General features: G+C 34.4%; 1 protein-coding gene across 2 annotated transcripts in view; it reads left to right on the top strand.

Annotated features, from left to right (window-relative positions):
• Nucleotides 1–15,855, top strand: part of Gnpat (dihydroxyacetone phosphate acyltransferase) — a 172,028-nt gene that overhangs the window by 88,935 nt on the left and 67,238 nt on the right. For both annotated transcript variants that reach the window (XM_090399390.1, XM_090399389.1), the window contains exon 8: nt 12,009–12,241. In XM_090399390.1, coding sequence (XP_090255516.1) covers nt 12,009–12,241 — 233 coding nt within the window. The remainder of the gene's footprint in view (nt 1–12,008; nt 12,242–15,855) is intronic.

Raw genomic sequence — 15,855 nt, 5'->3', positions numbered from 1 at the left:
TTTGTACCAGACCCAGTGAAAAGCTTTGGAGATATCACTTTGAAGATATCCCAAGATACCACTTGGGACTTACTAAACTTTTCATGGTATTTATCCAGATATAGGTGATATAAATGAGTAGCTCACCTGTTAATTGACAGTGATGGGGAAACCATACGGGTGTTCATTTATTAGCTGAGAATCTTCAAGATAGCATAGCAGTTGAGGATTGATAGCTCTTGCCATTCTTTGGAAATAACTGAAGTAAGAGAACTGGATGGTAGTCTGATGATATACATTTCAACAAATTATGGAGACTACAACTATTTTAGAAATAGTTCATCATCTGGAGTGTGTGTGTGTGTGTGTGTGTGTGTGTGTGTGTGTGTGTGTGTGTGTGTGTGTGTGTGTGTGTGAATGAATGAATGAATGATCATTAACTCGGTTAACATACATATTTTTTAAAAGAATTTAAAAGAAATATTAAAACACTACTAATTTTGGCTTGTAACAGCCTTCATCAGGTGACATTATAAAAGAAAGAAAAAACACTGAAGCTTAAATAAACTATGAACATCATAGAGAGTCTCTATACATAATTGACATTAAAACGTTGTGGTTGTATTTAAAGCTGTTCTCTCGTTTGTTGTATTGTTGGGAAAGTACTTTTTCTTGATGTCAAACTGACCCGCTTTTCTGGTAAACTCAAAATATTGATATATAGAAAGCCCACGCTTACCAACAGATATCTGCATAGTCAGTCCCATCACTTCCCTCCTCATAAGCTTGGAATAATTTCCACCTTGGGACATAGAGCCCGTTCTCTTCTGGATGACCCAAATGAACTTCTTACAGAAATAAACCATCTCAAAACTTCTTTCAAAGTTAATGGATATTCCAAAAGAATCATTGAAAGATTCTTTCAATGATTTCTTAATCCTCCTAGACATTGCTCAGAAGAAACAGATTCAAAGGCAATATATCTATTACCTTTGAATAGTACAGTTTCACATAAATATTAAATTTCACATAAAAAACATAAATTAGCAAAAGTTCTAAGAAAATACAATATCAGAACCTTGTTCACTCCACTTCCTAAAATCTGTTTCTTAATAAGTCACCCAAAACCTTGTCATCATCATCTAAAATATCCTGGTGTATATAAAATATTGTGTGATTGTGATATTCCTTATTTTGGGCAGACAGACAAATCTGTCGAATTGCGTATGGAAGAACACGTGAGGGACATTACTTACAAGAGACAGCGAGCCAGTGCATTATCAAGTCATATCCTTTTCTCAGCTAATCCTAATGATGAAAGCTAAAGTCACAAAGTCTGCTGGGAAAAATCTACTAACATCTTCCGTTGCAATGATGAACTAGAGAGAAAAATTGTGGAATCTAGGGAAATCATCTTCAATCCTGTTCATCTAAATAATAACTTGAGCTACAACCTCCCAGATACTAATTCAGCTGTAATCATGTGCTAGTAGCATCTCGTGGCATTCACGAGATGCTACTAGCACTTACTTTCCCAACAATACAACAAACGAAAGAACAGCTTTAAATGCAACCACAACGATTTAATGTCAATTATGTATAGAGAGAGACTCTCTATGATGTTCATAGTTTATTTGAGCTTCAGTATTTTTTCTTTTTTCTTTCTTTTATAATGTCACCTGATGACATTATAAAAGAAAAAAACAAGCCAAAACTAGTAGTTTTTTAATATTAAAACCTTTTTTACTTAATGCATTTTTGAAAATTATGGAGACAACTACGGTGTTTGAATGAAAACTTTAGTTTAATATAGCTAAAATCTACAATTTGACGTTTCGACCTTTATGTCAAGGTCATCTTCTGGAGCATACAACTATACACAGAAAACAAGCTACACTACAATCAAACTGGTTTGTTAAAGATACTGACCAACCGCTACAACAATTGTTGGCCTGACTTCTGGTGAAAAAAAAAAAATAATAATAATAATAATAATTATACATCAACGCTAGAGTCCTATTATTAGTGTTATCTGTTGGTTGTAGAAATACATTGGGCGCAACAACAAGTAACTATCTATATACATATAATAACATGTTATACCTGTACATTCCAGCCAGTTAGTATGGAATGGCTTCTAATAATAGTTGTACTTTTTTACTTAAATCTCGGTTCTAGTCATTCAATTCTTTAAAAATATGTATATTTTATATATATAAAGGCCACCTCTTAAATCTATGAAAATGGCAATCAGTACCCTCAATACTCAAACTTTGGCAAGAGACTACAGAATAGATTTATTAATCAAAGAACTAACTAATATCAACTTGGATATCCTGCTAGTGAATGAAACAAAAAGATTGAAAGAACTGACAGCAAGATGGTACAATGGCTCACAGATACTCCTCGGAGCATCCTCAAACAATGGCAAACAAGGTGGAGTGGGTCAAAAAAAAAAAAAAATCAGCTAACACCTTTTTATTCCCGTATACGGGCGTAGGCGAGGCCATTTTCAGTGGGTAGTTCAATCTCCACTGGTACCAATCAGAGATAGATGGCCCAAGGCTATCACTAATTAAGCAGTACACAGTGAAAGAGAGAGACGGCTCAAATGTGCCGCCATCTCGTGATCCCTAACCCTGACACAATATATTTAATGTCTGAAAATAACGTGGGTTCTACGGTCAATTTTTTTGAGTTTCCGGGAGGAAAAACCCGCTTATCCGTGCCAGAGATCGACTAACTTGGGAACCGATCGAAAAAAGGCTTAGAAAAATTTCTTCTAGTCACCGACTAGACTCGAAACCAAGTCTTCCTTCGTGTGGCCAAGCGCCGTGGTGTGCAAATGCCACATCCACTGAGCTACACAGGCTCGAAGGAGTGGGTTTCATTGTTAAATCTAAGCTCACCAAGTCGATCCTTTCTTGTAACATCATATCTGAAAGAATAGGTGTACTCGTAATTGGAATCGAGAACAATATAACAATAAAATTAATATCCTGCTATGCTCCAACATCTGTATCTGATAATCAAGAAATAGAAAATTTCTACATGAATCTTGAACAGGCATTAAATTATAAGTCAACATACACATTTGTTGGTGGTGACTTTAATGCCAAAATAGGATGTGAAAAAGAAGATGAAAAGTTTATAGGACCACATGGCCTAGGAGAAAGAAATGGAAGAGGAGAGAAATTAGCTGAATTTGCTGCAGCTGAACAACTCTTTATCATGAACACTTTTCAACAAACGCCTAGGAAGAAGATGGACTTAGCAATCACCGAATGGGGACACAAAAAATGAAATTGACTACATTTTAACAGCCTGTAAAAGACTGGTACAAAATGTTGGTACAATAGGCGAAAATACTTCAACATAGATTCTGACCACAGACTCCTCAGAGCCATTATAAGAATAGACCACAAAAAAAAAAAAACAACATATCAGGGCAACATCAAACCATAAAAGACAACCCAAACAAATAGACTACACAAGTTCAGGAAGTACGTAGAAGAGACCGAATGGACTATTAAAAACTGTTACATAAATGATGACTACATTGACTTTTTTAATAAATTCAATGAGTGCAAGAAAAAATCAGAAATTCCTGTGAAACAAAAAAAAAAAAAAAAAAAAGAGAACGACTCTCACCTCAAACTCTAGAACTACTAAAAAAGAGAAAAGAACTGAAGAAAATTTTCTAGAAGACAAAATTATCTGTAAATTATTAAGAAAAGAATTCCAGAAGACCACAAAGCTTTCAGGATACAAAAATTAAGAGAAACAGTGCAGGCAAAAACCAGCCTGAAAAAAATAGAGAATGACTTAAATTTTAAACAGTCAATTCCATCTGCTTTACAGGATCAAAATGGAGAAAAACATACTAATAGAAAAAGGATAGAAGAAATTGTGCAGAATTTTTATAATGATCTCTATGCAACTAAGTGCCAAGTTTCAGAACCTATCATTCCAAAACCAAGCAATATACCAGATGTACTTCCAGAAGAAACAGAACATGCCCTTAAGAAAATGAGTCAAGAAAAAGCCTCAGGACTTGATCATGTTAAGGCTGAAGAAATCCAACAAGGTTTACCAATTATTTTCAAAGCCTTGGCCCAGATTCACGTGTTACTTCAAAGAAAGAAAGATTCCAGAGGAATGGAAAACCTCAAAAACCATACTTCTATTCAAAAAAGGGAACAAGGAAGACATAAAAAAATTTCGGCCAATCTGTCTACTCTCACATATATAAGATCATGAACAGAGTAACACTGAACAGAATCCAAAATACTCTAGAAGACAACTCCAGCAGAGAGCAGGCAGGATTCAGAAAAGGCTTCTCCACAATAGATCATATCCAGGTCATTTCACAACTAACAGAAAAATGCAGAGAATACCGAATCCCTCTGGTTCCTCTTTATTGATTTTAAAAAAGCATTTGATACCATAGAACACAATGCAGTCATCAGTGCCTAACTGGAAATAAATGTGGATCCTACTTATATCCACATGATAAAAGAAATTAACAAAAATCAGACCACACAAATAACCCTATTTGATCAACCTATAAATATAAATATAAAGAGACGGGTCTGCCAAGGCAATGTGATCTCCCCAAATCTATTTACCAGCACTTTAGAATACATTCTGAAAAAAAAATAGACCTAAATGGAGGAATAAGCATAGATGGTGAAAAGCTACAAATTCTTATGTTTGCCGATGATCTAGTAGTGATATCTCGCAACCCAAAAGACTTAGAAGAAATGGGTGAAAAAGTATACACAAACAGCAGTAAGATAGGCTTAGAAATGAATCTAGAAAAAATAAAATGGATCAAAAACATCTACACAAGTGACAGTCACCTATGTATTGATAACATCCCTATAGAACAAGTTGACTCATACAAGTACTTAGGACAAACAATAAAAATGAATAACGATTTATCTGAAGAACTAGCAGAAAGAAAGCTGCATGGCTATCATTCAACAGACTAAAAGAAACACTTACTGATCCAAATCTTGACATCTCTCAGAAGGCAAAACTATTTAATAGTAATATTCTACCATCACCCACATATGGATCAGAAACATGGAACACGACAAGAAAAGAAGAGATTCTCAGAATAACTCGGCGTGCAATAGAACGCAGGATTTGTAACATCGGCAGAATGGAACATGTTAGAAACACAGAACTAAGAAAGAGATCAGGCATAAAAGATGTGGTAACTGCAGTATATGGAAGCAAGATGAGATGAGCAGGTCACATAGCCAGACTCAGGGATAACAGATGGACATATAGAATACTCAACTAGCTACCAAGAATAAAGAGAAAACCAGGAAGACCACCTACAAGATGGGAAGATCCACTAGTGAAATCTATGGGTATAACATGGAAGAGAGAAGATTGAGATTGTTGGAGGCATCTTTGTGACCTGCACTCATGGAGAAATCCTGAATGAAACACGGGTCCATCAAGGTAATATATATATATATATATATATATATATATATATATAAAATCCATAAGGAAAACATACCACTACGTCCCATTGTGGAAGGTATTGATTCTCCAACGTACGAACTTTCTAAACATCTTGCAAAATACCTCAAATGTTTTTCAGGCAAGTCCTCATCCTTTATCAATAACATAGCAGACTTTGTTTCATACATTAAGGATGTGACAGTTAATGAAGATGAAATCATGGCTAGCTTCGACATAATTTCCTTGTTCACTAATATCCCAACAGACAAAGTCATAACATTACTCAAAGACAAGTTATCCAAAAAAATGTTGGCCTTGCTTACCCATTGCATCAAATCCGGTTACTTTCGATTCCAAGATACTATATACAAACAAAATCATGGCCTGCGATGAGTAATCCTTTATCCCCTGTTCTTGCAAATATTTACTTGGAGGATTTTGAAGCCAAGGCTATCTCTTACTTTGCTTTAACTCCCCAACCGGCCAAGACGTCTATAGATGTTCAGCTAAATCTGCATACAAAGCTCTAACACCCATTGAATAACATGGATAAGAAGTGCAATTTGGTGTCACTATTTCATTTAATCGGCCGGTAGGGAAGTTAACACCTAAAGTTTGGAAACGTTATGTGGATGACATTTTCCTCATTTGGAGCCATGGACATGATTCTCTAATGGATTTCCTGGAACATCTCAATAGTCGACATCCAAGTATAAAATTCACAGCAGAGCTTGAAACTGATAGTTCCAAAACTGATGTAAAACTGACCCACTCTTCTGGTAAACTTAAAATTTCGATGTATAGAAAGCCTACTCATACCAACAGATACCTTCATAGTCAGTCCCATCACTTCCCTCCCCAAAAACTTGGAATAACTTCTACCTTGGGACATATAGCTCGCTCTCTTCTTGATGACCCAAATGAACAACAAAAAAAAAAAAGCTCAAAACTACTTTTGTACTTAATAGATATTCTGAAAGAATTATTGAAAAATTCCTTCTTAATCCTCCTAGTCATCACACAGAAGAAATAAAGACATTTAAAGGCAATATATCTATTCCTTAAATAAGTTCAATTTCACAAAAATTAGCCAAGGTTCTAAAAAAATACAATATCAGAACTTTGTTCACTCCACTTCCAAAAATCTGCTCTTTAATAAGTCACCCAAAACCTTGTCATCATCATCTTAAATATCCTGGTGTGTACAAAATATGGTGTGATTGTGATATTCCTTATTTTGGCCAGATGGACAAATCTATTGAATTGCGTATGGAGGAATACATGAGGGACATTGCTTACAAGAAACAGTGAGCCAGTGCCTTATCAAGCCATATCCTTTTCTCGGCTTGTGTTTTCATCATGATCCTAATGATGAAAACACAAGTCATACAGTCCGCTGGGACAGATCTATTAACATCTTTAATAACATAAATAACATGTTCGTTATTTACTCGGTAGAACTGTATATAAAAAAGGAAATTAAATAACTTTATACCGAGAATGACAAATTTATTGTTAAGATACCACTAGTTTCGTTGAAATACAACTTCTTCAGGTATCATTGGCAAAGAGTAAAATAAGCAAAATAAAATAAAAAGATCTAGTATAAAAATTGTTTTATACTAGATCTGTTAATGTATTTTTTCATGTGTCTGTTATTTTTATTTTACTCTTTGCCAATGATACCTGAGGAAGTTGTATTTCAACGAAACTAGTTGTATCTTAACAATAAATTTGTCATTCTTGGTATAAAGTCATTTAATTTCCTTTATATATATATATATATATATATATATATATATATATATATCTATCTAGACTTGCAACACTTGCAGGCACAAACTTGAAAAGAGAAAAATCGTAGATTTTTCTCTCCTTTCAAGTAAGCAAACAGACAAACTTGTTTGTCTGTTTGCTTACTTGGGAAATGGAGTAAAACCAGGTTTAAAATAGCTTGGTATCTTTAACAATTATTATACCCAAGGTAAAATACTTTCTACATATATATATATATGGAGACAAGCTATTACATTTCAAACAGTATGATTTGATCAATGGTTATTCTACTGGCCTGACCTCTAGTGAAAAAAAAAAATTAAATAAATTAAAATAACACAACTACATCAAGTTATGTATAACTATTTATAACATCATCAGAGGACAATTTCATACAGATAGTTTTATTACAGCAAAAATGGGATCTTCATTTCACATGTGTTATATTAGAGTTAAGATCCTGGATATTTATAATTAACTCTTAGGTGGAAAGGTTATGTGGATAGAATGTGTGCCTTCCATATTCTTGGGATCTTTAGACCATCATTACTGTTAAGATTAGGGTGGTTGATAAGAATTTCACTGGCCTCCTTAAATTTATATTCAAACCATGTTTTGGTGTGATGATGTAAACAACAGGTGCCTTTCCAATCAATTTTATGTTGGGTATTCAGGGCATGATCAGAAAGGCCAGATTTACCATAGTTATGAATTTAATGTGCCATTTATGTTCCTATGGTAAATCTGTGCTTTCTGATCATGCCCTGAATACTTGGACACCACTTTTGCTGTAATAAAACTATCTGTATGAAATTGTCCTCTGATGTTATAAATAGAATATAGCATTGATGTAGTCATTTTAATTTATTTTATTTTATTATTATTTTTTCACTAAAGTTTAGGCCAGTAGAATAACCTTTGATCAAATCATTGTCTCTTTGGCATATTGTTTGAAATGTAATATAGCTTGTCTCTGTATGTGTATACTCCAAATTTTCCCCAGTTTATCCTGGGGTTTTTCCTCCTGCAAAGCAGGCAAACTGGCTCCATGAGCACACACGTCGACAGACATGGGATACTACCAGGAATAAGGAGCAGCCAACCTATTCTGCGGGATTATCGCTTACGGAAGCTTAGCGGTAAAATGTGTAGTCTGCGCGAAAGTATAACATACGATGATGATGATACTCCAGACGATGACTTTAATATGAAGGTCGAAACGTCGGGAAATTAAAGTAATTATTTCTAATAACGTTGGTCTCCATAATTTGTTTGAAATGAATGCTGATCACAATGTAACACTAAAGGAGTCTGATGGTGTAGATTTGTTGAATATAGGCTAATTTCCAGACTGAAGAGTAGATACCAGTGGAATAAGAGTGTAAATTAATGATAAAGGTGTACATTATCATCAATGTTATTCATCTATATGGATCACATTACAAAGGAAAGTGGTATTAAACCTGATATCAAAACTGGAGATTTAAATCTCAGCTCTTTACTTTATACAGATAATGTTATACTTCTAATGAAATCCCGTAAGGAAATACAGGATTTCTTGACTAAACTGAATGACTGCTGTGATAAATTTGGTATGAAAATCAGCAGCAATAAAAAGACAAAGACAATGAAACTAGGCAGAAACATTGAAAACATCAACTGTATATCCTGAATGGAGAACCTAGAGAACAAGCAAAACATTTCAGTTATTTAGACATAGTTTTTAATGAAGTGAGCAGATTAAATGTGGAAATAGGAACAGGATTAACAGAGCTAGTATAGTAGGTAGTCAAATGAATAAATTTATATATAATAAGTGAGAAATTAGTCAAACCCTAAACTAGTATGAGACAGTATTCAAACCATTTAACTTGTGGATCTGACAACTGGGTTCAAAATAAAACATCCGATCCCAATTGCAAAATCTGATTCAGATAGCCAGATTTCAGTAATGCTAATAAACTTAAGCCATAACTTATTCATCAAAGCAATGAATTCAATCCCTTCGTTCCTGATGCTCTTCTCATTGTGTATATGCATAACAAATTACCACTTGGCTTTTTCTTATACTTAAATCTAGTCTGCCTGGCACACTTGTGCAACTTTTTTTGCCCTCCCTGAATGCACTGCCTTTGGGTTCAAAAGATTGAACCCAAAGCATACGTTTCCACTCCTTTGTCAGACACAACCATGCCGAATGGCATTCATACCATAACTGAATTACTTACGCATGCACACACTTTACGACTGTCAGCTATTGCCTCCATCTGGATGCCCCTAATACAACACATCATCACTTCCGGAGACAAGTGGTCAGTGTCAAAACAGAGACTTATTGAAAAGTATTATTCAGAATTAATCAAGTTTTCCAATAAGATCAACTTTCAGTCATTGTAATCTAATATAAATTACTGATATTGTGTGAATTATTGTCTTAATATATGTATATACAAAAATATAAATGTAAATGTGAAAACTGATACAAAAGTTAATCAGTACTTGTAAGCTACATGTAATATAAGCATTGTTGCAATAGAGCATGTAGGAATAAATTACCTCCTGATAGGGTTACTATTCAGAGGAAAACACACACACACACACACACACACACACTTATTTTCACCTTCCCCTCATAATGATCAAATTTTTTAGCCTCTGTATTAGGTTTCACACAAATAATTTCTTCAGGCTCCTGATGCCAAACTTCATATCCTGTATCACTTGAGGATCGATATAAATTTGATAAATCATCTGATACTTATTCAGAAATATCTTGCCCATTTCATTCTTCATCTCATACGAGTAATTATCTTCCAAAATTCATTTTCATGTGCGAGTCTGATGATAGTTTATTAGGCCAATACACACAAGATAACATGTTTTCAGGAGGGCCTGATGATTTAAAAACATCCATATGTGATCTGATATTCTTTTCTTATTCCTCAGTTTTGGTCTTTGTGGCACATTTCAGTTTCAAAGGTATTGATTTTGTAGGCAATCTTTTTCTATTTCAATTGATTTATGGCCAGAGCTTCCCATGTTTGTGTTTGATGTTATTTCTTTATATTCACATTGATCATTTCTGAGGTGCTTATTTTGCTCTCCTCTTGTTCTTTGGTCCTTCATTTCCAAGATCTGTTTGAGAAGTCAAGTATCTAGCATGTGGATAATGTGGCCCAATTGCTGGTTATATTTGCATCCATATGGCAAAGTTAGATGACAATGATCCTATGAACTAGAAGTTTAATGACCAGGACATTCAGCTATAACCAAAAATTAATTTTTGTAAATCTTTAAAATCTGCATTAGCTTATTTCAGAATGACCAATATCAGCAATAGCTGAGGGACGAATACTTAATTGTTTTCCAAGTTTACCTCATTTATCTGAAGGACACCAAACAGCATGCACTTTAATCTACCAATAGCCTGAAGCTCTTACTTTCTTTTTTGATATTTACACTAAGGCCAATGTTTTCATAGCTTTTTGAGAATATTAACAATGGCTTGAGATCCTACTATCTCAGTACACCATTTAGTATCTGTAATTCAGTATTAGCTCCATTCTTTGTAATTCTGCTCGAGCTCTAAATCTTTTCATTAATGCTTTGTACTGATGGTATTTTATATACTAAATGACTAATCCTACAAACAGCAATCAGACAAAGACAGCATGGATATTCTTTAAGCAGATGATCTAGTTTAATGCCTTAACAGTAATATTATGCTAGTCCACCTTTTAAGAGCTCATTCCAAGAAATTAAGATATCCACATTTCCCTGAATCTGCAAAATAAAAGCAACTAATGTTGTTTATTAGATTCCAGCTTTGAACCCATTGAACCAGGTCTTCCTTTTTATTCATTCATTCTTTGACACTTCTGAACATTTTGAGAAATAATGGAAGAAGCTATATATCCTTCATCATTTCTGAAATATAACACTTTCAATTATTTAAATTCAGTACTAGTAAATTCTCTTTACAACCCTTATTTATTTCTTACTAATTGGAAGAACTTGACAAAATACCCTAAAATGCACTTAAAAAGTACTTTTTGACAACTTTGGTTCAAGTGTTGCATAGCTGTACATCTTTTTATACATGGAATTACTATTAAAAAAAAAAAAGCTATATTCAGAAATAGCTTTTATGTTATGAATTATGATTTTATAAGAAAGGTCGTGTTTTAAATGAAGTTTATGATGAATAACTTTTATCCTGTCTATTTAACTGTAATGAATTTTAGTTGTTCATGATATAAATCATGATTGTAAGATCTAAAAAATAACCACAGATACTCTTTCGGACTTAATCTTATATTATTATTTTTCTTTTAACTGCTGAATTGATATTTGGGTGAATGCACATTGACCCATGAGCATTAAACCTTACCACTGTTTAAGTAAGGTTTTTGATTGTGACTGACAGTTTTCTTGTTGAATATATGTCCACAGGCACAGAAATTCGTTTCTTGAAAAATTAAAATATAGTCACAATATTAATACTTTTCTCGAGTGTTATTTCATGTAATCTGCTCATATATGACTGATCCTGAAGAATGATCATACTGTTCACATGAAGTGTGTACACCATTTTGATAACAAGATGGTAACTACATTTAAATTGATGCACTTATACATTCAAGTTATGCTACTGCTATGTTATTGTTATGCTACTTTCCCGATTGTAAATTAATGATAGTCTATAGTGTTATAAATGCATATGTATTTTCTTGAGTGATTTTCACTTCATGTAAATTCTTTGAAATTTTCAGTTTCAAGACATTTTTGGCACCTCATGAACAGTTGCTCTGCTCTGATTTTGCTAATCGAGTTATTAGAACGCATCACTGTAATTTGTTACTGTCTCCGTTTCCCGTTGTATGCCTTGTGCTTGGACATCCAGATATGCTAATACGAAATCACATCCATATGAACCATTTAGTGGAGGAAATTTTATGGTTGAAAGATCTTGTACATCGAACTGGAGCCACTATAGTTTACCAAGGCAAGTAAATGATATTTCCTTTTCTTAGAATTTTACTTGTTCTTAATGCTTCTTATTTGAGCTTTAAGATTTTTTAAACAAACCTCAAACTGGGGGAGGGAAGAAAATCTGGCATTTCTGCTTTAAAAAAAAAAAAAGAGTAGGATATACTAGCAGAATGAAAGAATTAATTGCTATTTCAAGGAGCCTATAAGTGTAATGCTATCTAACAATACTTGCATATTACAAAATAAATGGGAGGTTACGCTCTCTCTCTCTCTCTCTTTCTAAGGAGGGAAAGAAAGCCCTTGTTTTAGGTCTTTCTCGCCATTTGACATGTTTTCATGATATTGTGATGTGTCATGAAAAAAACTCCTTCATTACTACATTCTCTCCACCCACTTTGTTAAGATGCCAGTGGATACTGAATCATGTTAGGATATAGATAAACTGGAAAGAATGAAAGCTAACTTTCTTGAGAAGATCAGTAATTTACCCTTATTGTTTTCTGAAATTCAAGGCAAGCACTGATAAGTGGTATGGACAGTTTGAAAAACTAAACTGAACTGAACTGAAAATGCGAGGAACTGATTTTTAATAATTATAACAATTATTATATTGTTATATGTTAGCAATTGGGTTCGAGGATACATAGTGGTTGGTCGGTGAATTTAGTGCTCCTCTAAAGTTGGTGATTATTGTTTGTTTTTATTGTGTTTTCCCCTTAGAAAATTAGTGTTTTGTAGTATACTAGTGTGGATTTTAGTGTTTTATAGTGTATTTAGTATTTTATCATATATTTTTATTAAGATATTTTAATATTTAGTATACGTTTAAAATGGTGCCAAAAAAGGGCAAGAAAGGTAATGCTAAAAAAAGCACCGCAGGCGAGAACAAGAAGGTTAGCCTAGCCAATGAGGTTATTGTGTACATGGAGCAGGTTAACGAAAATGAACTAACCACCCAAAATAGCGAAGTTGAAGCAGATCATCAGAGAAACGATGCAGGAATTGCAAAAAGTTGATGTTTAAATGTGCATAGGGAGTAAAAGAAAAATGAACAGGAAAATAAGAAACAACAAAGCAAGGAAACAGGTAAGTGAGGAAATAACGGCAATCAGGTAAGTGACTTGTTAGTAAAAAGAAAGAAGTTATTTGGTATGGTGACTCTATAATAAAACATGCTATATAGATGAACGAGTTATAACATTGAGTTTTCCTGGAACGAAAATTAAAAATATAACGCAAGTAATTCAAAAACAGAAAAGAAAAGTAAACGAAATAGAGTTGTAGTAGGTACGAACAATTTAACTGGCAATAAGTTCAGTATGAGAGAGGACATGAAAGGGTTGTTGAAAGAGGCGAGAGTGAAAAGTGAGAAAGTGAAAATCGTTAGTATTTTACCTCGCTATGATAAAAATGAATTAAAAAGAAGGGCCATGATGGCAAACGAGTCTATGCGTAAGCTATGTAGAAGGAATGGATGAGAGTTTATGGATGTGTGGAGTGAGTTTGAGGGAAGATTGGATTTGTATATAATATTTGTATATTTTGGTGGTTAGTTCATTTTCATTAACCTCCTCCATGTGCACAGTAACCTACACCTGAATGCATTTGGTATCAGGAGTCTAGAAAAACTAATAACTGGTATGAGACCCAACACAGAGAGTCAGGAAAACTAAATTATAAAGGGAGGAATGGTGTGAATGTGAGAGTAAAGGCGACAATGGTATATAACTATGTTAATGACAGGAATAGGCTTTGTCATGGAAATGTTGACAAGGCGAGAATGATTTTGGGTTTGTCCTGTTGGACCCATCATATGTGCAAAGATGTCTACATCTGTAAGGCATTAGAGAAGAATAGAGATCTGCAAGTTGTACAACTGTGTCAGGCAGACTGCAAACAAGAGTGTATAAAAGAACATACGGGTAGAACATATGGTGTTGCACTACCTTACCTCAGTCCTGAAGATATTTTCAGGTGCAAACTTTGTTTGCTTACACTTGGATAAAGGATGAAACTAAATTTATTATAGTCTAACCAAGTGAAAAATAAACTTCCAACATCTTTCTCTAAATCCAGAGTAATTCAATAATAAGGTGGTACACCTGTTGGTAACTCCTATAAGTAAATATGACCTCTCCTATTGCTTCTGCCTTAGTATCTCCACGTTTGGGTCTGCCTCCCACTGACGAGCCCTCAATAATGGTTGAAACCGGTCTGGGTAGTGGCCCTTCCCTTAATGCATTGCAGTATACATGTCCGCAAGGAGGTGTGCTTTGCATTATTGGAGATACTGAGCCAAGGAGTGATGAGAGCTTGGTCCACCTTTGCTCGGAGTTGCCTGGTGTTGCACTACCTTACCTCAGTCCTGAAGATATTTTCAGGTGCAAACTTTGTTTGCTTACACTTGGAATTAAGGATTAAACTAAATTTATTATAACATATGGGTAGATTTTTATGTCTGTACTTGAATGCTAGGGTATCAGAAACAAAGGGGTAGAGTTTCTTGCCTTAGTCAATATGTTGCGACCTCAAAATTGTAGGTATTAGTGAAACCTGGCTATCAGAATCGGACCTACTAACTAGTATCAAGTGTCATGGGTACAGTATTTTAGGAAGGATAGAGTGGATAGGAGAGGAGGGTGGGAGCATGCTGCTAATGATATCAGATGACTTAAATCCAGTTAGAGTTGAGACCTATGATTGTAGTAATACTACTAACAATATTTCATGTGGCAGTGAGTTTGAAGCCATCTGGTGTGAGGTGGAATCTAACAAGACAAATTACATAGTGGGGTGTTGTTACAGACCTGGTGGATCGGTTGCTGGTGATGAAGAAATGCATCACTAAATAGAAAAGGTGAGCATGAAAAGAGTAATCATAATGGAGACTTTAATTATTCAAATATTGATTAGGTAGCAGTAGAATCTCACGAGAAGAATGAAAATGCATTTATTGAGCTGTTGTGGGACAACTTCCTCAAGCAGCATGTGACAGAAGGAACTTGGTCAAAGAGTGTTAGATTTGATTATAGTGTCAGAGGGCATTTCAGTTAAAGACATAACTATTTTGCCTCCAGGTGGTGACTGATCATGCCGTACTTACTTGGGAAGTGACTAAATTTAAGAATGTATCATTCAGAAAAGGTTACATGCTGAACCACAAAACAGAAAATTATTACCAACTGAGGAGATTTGACCACCTGAGGAGTATACTGAGTTCAGTGGAATGGGATCAGTTGCTGGATCGAAAGAATATCGACAGTGCATGGGAAGCATTTAAACAATACTTAAATGATGCGATATCAGAATGTGTCCCGAGAGTTTGAAGGATAAATAGAGTAGGACTCAAATGGATGTATAATCTCATTAAGCAAGAGATTCATAAGAAAAGGACAATGGTGCAAATAAAAGAAAGAATGAATATGAAAGAATAACTCTTCTAAATCCAGAAGGCGTAAGGGTTGCAGATGCAGAAGAGGTTGTTCAGTTAATGAGTGCCTATTTTGTTAAAAGCTATCAACCTGGTGAACGCAACATTGAGCTCACCATTACCTCTTCACTAGATGAAGAAACGAGGTGTGTGAGGCCAAGGTATTAGAGCTGTTGCACAAATTGAATAAGAATTCA

The sequence above is a fragment of the Typopeltis vanoorti genome, chromosome 10 (genome assembly GCF_054136105.1).
Source record: "Typopeltis vanoorti isolate ZY-2024b chromosome 10, IOZ_Tvanoo_1.0, whole genome shotgun sequence".
NCBI classification, from domain to species: Eukaryota; Metazoa; Arthropoda; class Arachnida; order Uropygi; family Thelyphonidae; genus Typopeltis; species Typopeltis vanoorti.
The sequence above is the reverse complement of the archived record's forward strand: the minus strand, read 5'-3'. Positions and strand labels throughout refer to the sequence as shown.